At 42.1% G+C, this 12910-nt stretch overlaps 1 protein-coding gene across 1 annotated transcript; it reads right to left on the reverse strand.

Annotated features, from left to right (window-relative positions):
• Nucleotides 1–442: 442 nt before the first annotated feature.
• On the reverse strand, nt 443–6688 carry LOC115403026 (interferon-inducible GTPase 5-like). Its single transcript, XM_030111778.1, has 2 exons — nt 6115–6688; nt 443–1084 (listed from the first exon to the last, which is right to left on the reverse strand). The coding sequence occupies exons 1-2, from the start codon at nt 6680–6682 to the stop codon at nt 447–449; spliced, it is 1206 nt and encodes a 401-aa protein (XP_029967638.1). The 5' UTR covers nt 6683–6688; the 3' UTR covers nt 443–446.
• Nucleotides 6689–12910: the final 6222 nt, after the last annotated feature.

Raw genomic sequence — 12910 nt, forward strand, 5'->3', positions numbered from 1 at the left:
GAGGCCACCTTGCCCTCGGGCTCGGTCCCTAAAAAGTTGAAATTTGAATTGTATCAGGTTGTACATTCTCAAAATGACCACGAGAGGTCAGCAAAGACTATCAATATGCACATTTCATTCTGACCTCGTATCTACCTCAGAAAAGACTCAAACAAAACTAACAGAATTACAAGTACAGATTGTCGTTTATATTGTATTAATTTATAATTCCTCCAAATTTTATCACACCATAATCTGAAGAGATTTGTTGGTGATGCTGGTTCAGATGTTTCAACAAATATCATCATATGCGTCAATTTACTGTTGCAATAAATGAGTCGCCCTTATCATTGCATACAGTTTAAACAGATAATCAGATCACACTCTTTTGTTTCACTCATATTCAACTCTTAGCTAATCTGCTCAGATTAACTTGATTGCATGCCACTTTGAGATGTGCCACAGAATCACACTTCACAGGTTTTTGCAACAGCCTTTTCAAACACTCTCTGAGCATCATCAGCAACCAGGTCGAGCAAAAAATTCAGAATTCTGTAAGTGGAAACACCAGAGAGGATCATTGATACTGGAGTCCCAATAATAACAAAGAATCTGGATACTTCCTCTGCAACTGTTAATGTTCCTTCCAGTGCAAGTTGGCTCAACAGCTTCTTGATGAGCTCTGGGGTGATTGTTGTTCCTCCCAGTTTTGAAGTCACGACAGAAAGAAACTCAGAGTATGGCACACCTGAGGAGTCAGAAAGCCTCTTCAGTGACTCCTTATCAAGCCCGAACCCGTTCACGTATTTCGTGACAATGCCTACGACCAAGACCAGATCAACAGCAGAGGAAAGTCCCGGGACCGGTACAGCTGCCACACCTGAAGACAACAAAGCGTGATACTTGATTTGTGCTTGGTAAGCATCCTTCTTCTTCTTGATGATCTCCTTGCTGATATTGGGCAGAGCGTAGAGAAAAGCGTTCCTCTTGGGTGCAGGAAGCTCTCTCTCTAATGTCTTCTCCAGCAAATGAAAATCAAACAGGTGGACCTCAAAGCTGGAGACCAGGAAGACCTGTGGAGCCTCAATGCCTTGATCATGAAGACCTGTGTCAAAGAAACAGAAAATCATCTTGTTGGAAAGACTTGAACAGCAACAACAGTGAGACTCTAACCCAGTGATTCTTAAACTTTTTCTGATGGTCCCCCCTTTGCTCGAAAAGAAAATGTTTGCCCTTTGCAGGTGGAGACATTGGTATTAAAACTACTGACTGGTCCAAAGTGACAAAACTACTGTTTTAATGTGTAACCCTGCTGAAATGTTAGTATATATTTAAAATGCATAGTTCGTGGTTGATTTAAAAACATAATAGTTTACCAAGCAGGGGCCAGTTTGGCCCAACCCCTCCCAGAACCCAGAGATGGGCCACAGTGGTCCAGTGCTTTTGAATACACCAGTCGTCGTCCTCCAGCCAGCCACCTTTCATTTGTAAATGCAGCCGCTACGCAATGCATCATGCAGGAATGTGGCATAAACAGAGGGAGAAGTGTAGCGCACACACCAATGTTCAGCTGATGCTTCTAAAACTCTCTTCATGTGATAGTTTGTATCAGTTTGACACAAATGACCATTTTCAGAAGAGAAAACTTTGTTGTGGATGTAAAGTATCAGTTTGCACGAGAATTGGGGAGTTTGCAAATTTTATTAGTGTCTGTATTTCATAGTTAGAAAAATAAGAGATATTTCTTACAGTGCATTTATGGGTGCTGTGTATGAAAACAATATTTGTTATAACATAGTATGTACAGTGCCTTGAAAAAGTCTTCACCTCCTTTGAATTCTTTGCCCTTTTTCTTAAATTTCCGACTTTAAACAAAGTTATAAAATTGGCATATTTTGTGAGGAACCAACATCAAATGGGACACAATTGTGCAGTGAAATGAAATTTGTACAACATTTAAACTTTTTTTTTAAGAAATACAAACCTGAAAAGTGGGATGTGCAATATTATTCACCCCCTTTTCTCATAGTGGCTGCAGAAGTTGTCTGATTGTTTCCTTAATGATCAAATGTTGAGCTAATGACTAAACAGAGTCTGAGTGCAATCCAATCTTAGAACAGATGTGACAAACGCAAAACTACGCTACAAAAATCAGTCCTTCTGTTGAGGGGAGGTTTGAGGTGGCCTTTTCATAAGGCTACCTCCTGCATTGAAGTGCCTTCCTCCCCCTCACACTCTGGCCCCCAAACCCCCACCACAAAAAAAAAAAAATCCATTGTTTGGAAAGAATCTTCCTTCCTGGCTCTCCCCTCCAATAGGTATGCATGAGCCAACAACCTGGCAGGTATCGGCTGCGTTTACAAAAGAAAAGCAGGCCAGTGAGTGGCCGTTGAGCTGTGCACTGAAAATCAGGGGAAAAGGGGAAGAGTTTCATAGGTAGGAAAGAAGAACTTGGGATTACAAAAAAATCATTGAGTTTGGAAAGAATCTTCCTTCTTGTCCGATTTGCCAATTTTATATATTTATGTTTGAAAAATGAAATTTAACAAAAGGTAAAAAAATTCAAGGAGGAAATATACTTTTGCAAGCCGCAGTATGTGCTTGTAGAAAATATAACACTGAATAAGCATCTAATGTAAAACTGAAGTAAGAGGTTGACACAGTTTATGTTTTTAATTTCTTCCTGTGATTTATTGATGATGCACAGAATTCAGTCTGCTTGGCTGATCCGGGAAGCTCCTGACGAATCTTATTCATTGTGCCAAGGATGGTGTTCTTCCATTGGAAGAGTTGTTTGGCGAGTGCCAGAGACGTGAAGAAATGTATCTGTTGTTACCGTTCTGCCTTTGTCCAGAAATGGCTCCATCTGCTTTTTCACCACATCTTCTCCCACTCTCACTCCCTTGGCATGGCTGGGGTCTTTCCCAACACAGGGGGTCATGTTCCACACATATTTAGTCTTCAGGTCACATGCCACCCAGAACTTTATCCCAACCTTGTCTGGTTTTGTTGCAATGTATTGCAAGAAACAGCAGTGAGACTTTGTTGGGAACAGCTCTTTGTCTGTGGTGATGTCCTGCCTGGATTGTAGGACCAAATGCAGTTTGCAACAAAGAAACTCCAAGCATTGGAGATTGTGGGAAACCTGTCAGTCTTAACTGGGTCCCAGTCAAACCTTGGGAGTTACATCACAATTTGTGATGGGTAAAAAAGTTCATTGTGTTTGGAAAGAATCTTCTCTGCCACACTCAGGAGGAAATCTCAAAGTAGTCCCTGGCTCTTTTCAAGCCTCCTCCTCCCCCTCAGAGGTATGCATGAACCAACTGGCTGAAAGTTATCGACTGCATTTACGAATGAAAGGTGGCTGGCTGTAGGAGAACGACTTGTGTATTCAAAAGCACTGGACCATCTTGGCCACTCTGGGTTTCCGAGGTAGGCCAGAAAATCCTGGTATTCCTAGTGTTAAGAGGCTGTTAAAAATCAGATGTTTTTATTATGCTTTAAAAATGGTTAAATTCATTTTAAATTGTGTTTGTAAAAGGGAATGTTTTATTTCATTATGTGAAAACAAAAAGGAGAAAGTATTATTTTATTTTAAAGTAAAATTGATTGTTTAAAAACCAGGTTGTTTTGGTCCTGTGAGCTGACGTGGAGGTGAGGTGCTGCGCACACAGGAAGAGAGGGGAGACGCATGCTCGAGGAAAGTGAATGAAAACAACTCATTTCTGTGGAGTGATTGGACCATTAAAGGATAAGTTCCCTTTCAACAGTTTTCACACTGTTTAAAGAACGAAGTTGAACAATATACTCACCCAGAAGGGTTTTCTGATCCGATAAGTGGTTCGGGAGAAATTTAGATCGAAAGTTGAGCTGCAGACATCCGTATACTGTTAGCCAATGGGGCATGTATAGCGCTGACTCCCAAAACGGCTTTAATCGTTTAAAAACTCATTAGTTTCACCAATGTTTTCTCATGGTCCGCTCACGCCACACCACTCCTCCTCACGCCATTGGCTAACAGTATACGGATGTCTGCAGCTCGACTCTGGACCTAAATTTCTCCTAAACCACTTATCTTCTGGGTGAGTATATTGTTGTACTTCCTTCTATGAACAACGTGAAAACTGCTTAAACCAAACTTATCCTTTAAGTTTTGGGTTCCAACGTTCTCAAGCCACAATTCAGGCCTCCAACTTTTTTTTTTTTTTTTAAAGGGGGTGCCGACTTCATTTTGATAGTTTAAGGCTGTGAAACAGACACCGATTGTGTGAAACATTTGGTGAAGAAAAACATTGGCTATTAGCCTGTTGCTCACATTTGTGCCAACTTTCTCACTGAAAGGGTACTGATATTTACTTTATTCTGTTTTTTTGTTCACCACTAATTGAAGTGTGAATTTGCTATTTTGATAAAAAGATTGCTGTTGTGTTTTCCAGAAAAGGTGCCATTTGCCCAAATAATTACAAGAAACCTAATTACTGTTTTGATCCCGGTTTTAAGTTAAAGGTGTTTTAGTGACCTAATACTTAATCCTGAATATCACACAAATATGCGAGAGTATAACTGAAATGAGCCCAGGGCCCGTTCTCAACAAGTAGGAAGGGCTAGAACTGTAAGGAAGCTTTCACATAAACTGTGTTTAGTTGAGTTTAGTTGGTTTTCAGTCCTAATGCAGTGCTGCTGTGTTGATGTTAAAAGCACAACTCAACTGTGGACTGGATGAAGTAAACGTCTCCAGGAATGACCTGAAGAGGTGAACTTGAAGCTCCTAAAGTCGACCTCAGGTGTGAGCTGAATTCAGTGTGAACATTGTTGTCTGCCACCAGTTTGAGCTGAGAAAGCTTCTGTGTTCTGTTGAGATAACTTTTTTAAAAACACTGAAAAACTGATTTGTTGCTTTGCTCAGTAAATGCCTCAAAGAAAAAGGGTTTCAGTATGGAGTCAGTCTGCACAGAAAGAAAAAGTGAAGGCTGGGAGTGAATGTAATCATGTTACCGTTAAGCTTTCTTTCCTTCTTCTGCTACATTTATCAGTGCCTGTTACAGCGGCAGCACCAGATATTTAGTGGGTGGAGGGGCTCCATGTAGAAGCTTCTCAATGTGCTGCAGCAGTTAAAGCTAGGGTCGACGATCTTGGAAAAGTAGCATGTAGCACGAATGTAGCATCTCCCCAAGGCTCCGCCCAGCTCCCATCCATTGGAGGAGCTCCCGTTGGGAGCGAATGCACTGGACGCGGAGGCGCCATGCACACGGAGTTTGTGATCGCCTCCAATGTTATTAACGTTTCTGACTGCCCGCGCACAACGCGCATAGGAGCGCAGCTCGCCCGCTCCGCTTCGTTTGATTTTTCACGTGAGCCGCGAGCGCCGAAAGCGCCTTGGCAGCGCGCGCACGCGCACTGAACCAGGGCCAGTGCACGCCATTGAAATGTACGCGCAGGGGGCTGGTAGAACGGCGAAGGGATTTGATTGGTTCCTGAAGAGTGGTCCGCGCCTTTCGATTGGTCGGAGTTTTTACACTCCTGTGGCTGCTACAATTGTCAGACTTTTTCCGCACCTTTTTCTGTACACATAATGAATTGACTTCTCCCAGGGGGCAAGGAGCATTTCACTCAGTATGACAAAAAGTGCTTTTGGACAACATTGTCTACCCTGGCTTTAAGGGGAGTTTCTAGTTTTGTTGTTGATATCATCTCTCTGGCATTTCCCCTTTCAGCCTCATGAGCGACTGCACATGCCCAGGACAGCAGGTCAAATAGAGTCAGTGAAAACTTTCACAACTCCACAATGTACGCTGTATGTCTGTGCTTCGACAGTAAAGTTTTAATATGTCTGGTTATTTTATTGAATTCATAGTCTAACTAGTGTTAGATTTCAGATGAATTAATTCCTTTCGGGAATTAAGGTGTGCCTCAATGTAAAGTTGAAATGTTGCTTCTCTAGTCCAATCCTCATCTGTTTGATTTAGTCACATTAAGTAAAGAAGCTGCAAAACATCTTCTTTGCTCTTTGATCTGTTTCACGAGGAGACAAAACTTATCTGTTTTAAATAAAATAGCAGTTCAAAACAACAAGGAAAAAAAAATCCTCAGTGTTGAACATGATAATACTTAAAGCGAATTATAAAGTGTATTTACCTTTAATGCAGTTTTCTCTGATATCGTCGAGAGTCTTCTGTCTGTTGAAATTTTTCTTTCCTCTTTCCTCGTTGCTTATATCACTGTCAATCTTTGAACGAAGAAAGTAGATTTTTTTCCCCATCCTCTTGATCTCCAGAGCGAGTTTCACATCGTTTTCTTTGAAGCGACAGGCTGTGATGATGATGAAGAAGTCAAACCTCTCAAATCCAACCCGCTCTAAGTACTTATCAGCTGGGAACTTGGGGGTTCCAACACCAGGGAGATCCCATAGTCTGACATTGGGGTGGTTCGGATGAGGATACGATTCGATCACTGCTGTAGTTTCTACAACTCCAGTCGGGGCGGCTCCTTTATCGCTGCCGTTTATGCCTCTGAAAGAATTAATGAAGGTGGATTTTCCAGAGCCAGATTCTCCAGTGATGGCGATGTTTAGTGGAGGGGTCTTCTGCTTCTCCAAATACTCCTTTATCTTTGCAACTCCTTCAGCAGCACTTTTTTCCATTTCTCCTTGAATTTGTGTGACTGCATCACTTGTAAAGACATCCCGTTGATCTTTCATGTCCATCTTGGGAACTGAGAAAAATAGGAGCAGTCATCATTTTCTTGTCATACATAGATTTCAAGGTACAAACAATCCTTTAAGTACAATACAATTTAAGACAATGCAATATACTTTATTGTCCCACTCGGTAAATTTTTCTTGGGTTCGGTCACTGTGCCATAAATGCTGAAAGTCACAGTGACAACGAACAAGTACATGTATATTCCATCACATTACACAGAACACATACATACACCACATAGTAAAATTTGTAAAACCACTATAAAAAAGTGTTGCCAAATCTCTGGCCTCAAGCAGCATTGTTTACGAATTTGATGGAGGTTGGAACAAATGAATTGTTAAAACGGTTGAGTTTGCAGCTGGGGACTCGATATCGTCTGCCCGAGGGTTGGAGCTCGTTTTCAGAGTAAAGGATAGGTGATGGTTTGGTCACTCTCCTCTGGGCTTGCCTCACAACACTTTGTTCATAAATCAACTTGGTAGTCGATTGGTAGGATTGGTAGTCAGTTTTTCCCATCACCTTCATGGCCGTGTGCACTGAATGAGCCAATCTGGTTTTCACCTTTCAGTGTGGTGGCCATCCCATCCCATATCAGACCAAGCTCTCTAGTGCTGCCTGACAAAATCAGAATTTGATGCTTTTGTCCAAACAATACAGCCCGAGTCTGCACAAAAAGTACAATCTTTGCTGTAAACGGGAACATACACTCTTCACATGGACGTTCCAACTGGAGGAGCAGTGTAACTGAACTGCAGGATACTTACTTGAACTGACCTGCTCAATGGGTGAGTCAAGTATGACAACAGGACTTTAGTCCCCACTGATCTTGGGTCTGAGAATATCTCTTTAGTTTTTTTTTTACTTTAAAGATGATATGATGGAACATCACACAATTCAACAACAACTATTTCACAAAAAAAGACATGTTTGGATCTTTGTGCAATCGGATGAGCATGGTGGAATCATCAGAAAGTTCAAAACCAATGTTCCCAGGGAGACTGTTTGTGTATTAATTTGCGTAAAAAGGACGGGGATCTGACACACTCTGCAAGGCACCCGTGCTAATGTGAAAATGCCTGTTCTTTCAAAACGGCCTGTGAGCTGGCTGCGCCTCCCATCCCTCTTCAAGGAGGAGAAAGACCAGGTGGAACTAATCACCTGGTTCATGTCCCCGGCCGGTGACGTGCCGAAAAGTAACTGCCTGCTGTTGAAATGACTGCCCCCGACGGGAACGCACATCGAAGTGTTTCTGTATGTCTCCACTGCTCGCATACACTGTGCGAATGTTTCATAAAGTATTCTTTCTGAATATTTCTAAAAGTATTTTTTACAAATGACACACAGAGTCACTTTTATGCAAGCAGCTCCCGAAAAGTGACTGCGCCTGTAACTGAGGGATGTCTGTTGTCGGGTTGTGTGTGTAATTTTTAAAAAGATACTCTTAGAAATATTCATAAACAATACTTCATGAAACATCCGCACACCGTATGCGAGCAGTGGAGACATACAGAAACACGTCGATGTGCGTTCTCCTCGGGGGCAGTCACGTTTCGGCACGACACCAGCTTCAAACGCAAACTTTAAGTTTGATGTATGTTTTTTTCTCTCCATGGAAGCGCGAAGTTTGCATTGATTATTAAATGTATGCAAGAATGAATAATTATTTAAAATGTTGATAAACGTTCAGTCACAATTTTACTGAAAAGAACAAGTGCTGTTTTTCAAAAACACTTGATTTATTGCTGCATTTTTTAACCTCTGTTTAAACAGTGTTAAATAAGTTAAATATTTGAAATCTACCTTTGTTAAGAAAACTTGGTTCTTTATTGCCAAATCATAATTAATTTTATTTTGAATGCAACTTTTATGAAAGTTTTAAAACATGTTGTAGGAGTAATTTGGGTTGTGTTTTGTGTTTTCCTTGTAAAAGTTTTTCACCTAAAGAATCCTGGTGTTATCTACTAAAGAACCCAAGAACCCTGATAAAGAACCTAAATGCTGAAGAAACCTGGCACAACCTCCTAAGGAAACTTGGTAAAATCTGCTAGAGAACCTAAGGAAGCCTAAAGAAAACTAAAAGAAAACTAAAGAAACCGAAAGAAACTTTAAGATTCAAAGACTTGCTAAATAAAGTAAAGAAATACAAAGAAATCACGGAGAACTAAAGACACCTAAAGAACTGGAGAACAACAAAGCCAAAGAATATTATAGAATTCTAAAGAAACTTAAAAGGCTCAAGAAATCTAAACTGAACTGCTACTGAAACCTGATGTGATGCTAATATAAGATTGAAAGAAAACTTGGACTGGTTCTTTGAGTGAAATCCTGTGGAACATCCCGTCCGGAATGGCACAAAAATTCAGAAGCCAGTCATATGAAATAAGTAGTACCAGTATTTTAATTCTGCAGGTAGGATTTGGGTTACTGAGGGTTAATGAGACTAGTCAATATAATAAATCACCCCAAATCCATCTAAATCATACCAGCCCTCAGTCCTGCTTCTGGGCTACAACAGATGTCAGCTGACATGAAAACAGTCCTTGACAGGAAACACACACACACACACACAAATTCAGGAAACTTACACAATTACAGGAAACACAACTGCAGACAGAAATGATCACAGGAAACATGCATGCGTACACACACACACACACACACACACACACACACACACACACACACACACACACACACATTGTGTCATTGTGACATTGTGTTGTATAGAGTCTGGTGGACGGTGACCACATTTCAGTGCCATACCAGTATCTTCATGTTACATGTCAAAAAACTTGATTTCACACTAGAGCTGTCACGATATCAAATTTTCTATTCACGATTATCATGGGCAAAAAAATATCACGATAATGATATTATCACGATATCAGCAAAAATGTAACTAATAATGGTACAAACATTCAGATTCATTGTATTTTGGTTTGTTTTCTCTCTTTTCCCAGATGAATTACATTCAGAATACCTGTCAAATGAGGTGTTGAAACAATATGAGAACAGTAACTGTACAACTAGTGTAGTTACATTCAACTAATTAAAATGTTATGAACTGATTAACAGAGGATCCACAGCAGAGGCGTAATTTACGTAGGGTTGGTGGGTTATGAAAACCCTCGGGCCCTGTTGGGGTGAAATCCTGTACCACCACCACACTGCCGAGAGTTTTTGTTTGTTTGTTTGTTTAAATTGGAGGCGGAATGAGCAGCAGCTGCTTCTCTCCAGCCAGAGGCGCCGCTACTGGCTAGGGCCCCGAGCTGAAGGGGGCCCGGAGGGACGGCTGACATCAGTCAATTTCAATGACAAATTTAAGGCGCTACACTAGACGCTGCAATGACAACGTGTCGAAAATCCCCCGCATGGGGCCCTTTTCCGAGTACTCACCGGTTAGTTGCTGGAAGGGGGCCGGCGGAGAAGACGGCGGATATCAGCGACACAACTTGAAACCCCCCGGACACATTACAATGACACGTCTGGAACCTACCTAATGGGGCCCCACTACTACCCGGCTAGCTTCAATGTGCAGTCAGTGTTGCTAAACACACTTTTTTCGGGTTAGGATAGAGCGTCTCGCTGTCGCTGTCGGCCACCGCCGACATGTTTAGTTCACTCGTGACGCTTGCTAACTGGGAGCCCCGCTAGCTAGGAGCCGTGCCGCTACCGCTGCTGCTGTGTTTATATATGTGTGTGTGTGTGTGTGTGTGTGTGTGTGTGTGTGTGGGGGGGGGGGGGGGGGGGGGGGGTGCTGCAGGAGGGAGACGAAGCAGGGCGGAAGAACAGGAGCGGATTTTGAAAATACACTTCAACACGTTTCAAGTGGCTCTAGATCCTCTGTACGATATTATCATGTGCGCATTTTGAACACGATATTGAAATTTCATTTTTTAATACCACGATTATCGTCAATACCGGTTTACCGCGACAGCCCTATTTCACACATTCACCTTTAAGTTCAACCTCATAGGGTTTTCTTTGAGAAATCTGTTGGATTAGTTTGAAATGAGACAGGATGTAACTCATTCAGAATTCCTCCACAGACCAACAGACAGAGAAGCTGGAGCAGAAACACTGTCCTGGCTGTTTCTACAGTTCGCTGGAGACCCAGAGGACAGTCTGTCAGTCAGTTATGGGATTTCAAAAGAAAATAGTTGGTGAACAGTTTGAAAAGTGGTCAGTTGACCATGTTCAAGTTCTCAAGGCGCTGAGAGGAGATGGATAGAACAAGTGGTGCCAAGAAGCTCTGGGCAGAAATCCAGAGAAGAATATAGTACTACTCACAAGAAACAAAAGAAAAGAAACCTACTCTTCCTTTTGTGTAAATTATCCAGGGCTCGCAAAAAGCAGTATTTGTTTTTTATGTTGTTCTATGCTTTACAGTAATATCTGATGAAAATTGTATATTTTCTGCAAATTTCAAAGAAAATTAAAACCGCAAGCGGCATTGGGCTGGACCGAGCCCCCACGATGGTCGGCGACTGAGGCCGTCCTCGTACCTTGCCGACCGAAGTCCAGGTCATCGGGAACCTTGCTACTCCATAAACATCCATTTTCATCATGATTTGACCTCAAAGGGGACATATTATGCTTTTTTCAATTTGTGAAGAGTTTCTTACAGTAGTATGTGTAGCCGTAGCCCCATTATGACGTTCAAATCTGAAAAGTGTTTCCTCCCTGTGTTGCTGCACCACATTTTGTAACAGGACTATTTAGATTAAAGGTGCATATACAGGATATATACAATTTTTTTGTTTGTTTTTAAAAATGGTTAGTAATTTAGTGAGAAATTCAGTGAATAACAAACTCTGAAGGTAAATGAAGACCTTGAGACGAGTAGAAGGGACACACAGAGCATCTCCAAAGTCTTCACAGTTCACAGTCTAATGCTGGCGGACACTGTGCGATTTTAGAAATCTGACTGTCGGAGAAATGCTCCTGCACTGCACGATTGGGTTCGTCACTCGTACTCTATCTGACCCGACGACATGTACACTCATACTGTACAACTGCTGTCGGTCAAGATGATTGACAACCACGGCGTCAGTCGGCGTGTGACGGCACGACGTGCTCGAGTGTAAACAATGAAAAACCAAGGTTCCGTGTTCCTATGACAACCACAGCGTGCATGACAACAAGACGGCGAGCAGGCAGCAAGTTGTTGCAGTTGTGTGCGCTGTCGTCTGTGCTGAAACTGAAAAAAAAAGAAAAGGATTTGGGTACGTGAATGGCTGAGGAGACGTGGTCATTATGGGATGTCCATCCTTCATCAGGAGCTTGAGGTAAAGTTAATGTAAACTATATATTGTTTTACTGTAGCTATGATAGTTTCACGTCAGCATTAGCAATTAGCACTAGCGTTGAGCCGCACTGAGTCAGCCAATGTTGCTTTCAACACTATACTGCCTCGGCGAATTCCTCATCTGTAGCCGATTAACGTTATGATGAATATAGTTAGCTCCACCGGCGTCTTCTGCGCAGGTGCAAACGTAGAATCGAGACGTAACACCACTCACACTGTACGAGCTACAGCGAAAATTTCTGACATGCCAGAAGTTTGATCGGGAGGTCGCAGCATTATCGTTAGAACGTAGCAGCAATTAATCCTTCCTTGTGAGTGTTCTCACACTGTACGGCTCACGACCTCCCGAACGGAAGTCCCGACGCTACGATGTTTCCACGATGACGCAGCGTGGTCTGCGATGGCAAAATCGTGGTGAAATCCCCTCGAAATCGCACAGTGTCCGCCCGGCATTACTCCAAAATGGATCATTTTACTTCTTCAAAATTCTGCATGCAAAACCCCAGTTACTTTAATTAATTAAAAAACATATCACTGCTCATTCCTACGGTTCCAGTACAGAAAGTGGTATTATTGGAAACAATGCTGGCTTGTTCTCACACTGTTCTGACAGCTCAGCTGTTCCTTCCTACTGACAGGATCAACCCCTCCATCACCACTGGCTCCTGCTCTGCTTCTGACACTAAATCACATAATGCTCCAAATTCTCAGCACAAATCTCCCCTTTTCATAGAGCCTTCTAATCAGTTTGGTCAGTTCCATTAATGTAGAGCTGAACCATTAGGTATCCCCAGGGCATGTTTCACATGTAGCAGGTCTGCACCGTACTCTTCATCAGTAATATATTACTTGAAAGTCAATGGTTGCTCAACACTGAAACTCGAGGGAAAGAAAAATGTCATGAGGCACGTTTACATGGACC

Source organism: Salarias fasciatus, chromosome 16 (assembly GCF_902148845.1).
Source record: "Salarias fasciatus chromosome 16, fSalaFa1.1, whole genome shotgun sequence".
Lineage (NCBI taxonomy): Eukaryota > Metazoa > Chordata > Actinopteri > Blenniiformes > Blenniidae > Salarias > Salarias fasciatus.

Excerpts from the sequence above, each read along its gene's own strand:
- LOC115403026 (XM_030111778.1), bottom strand. The coding sequence starts at position 6,682 with ATGGACATGAAAGATCAACGGGATGTCTTTACAAGTGATGCAGTCACA. Across the intron at positions 1,085-6,114 it reads CAGAGAAAACTGCATTAAAG|GTCTTCATGATCAAGGCATT; the intron begins GTAAATACACTT and ends TCTTTGACACAG.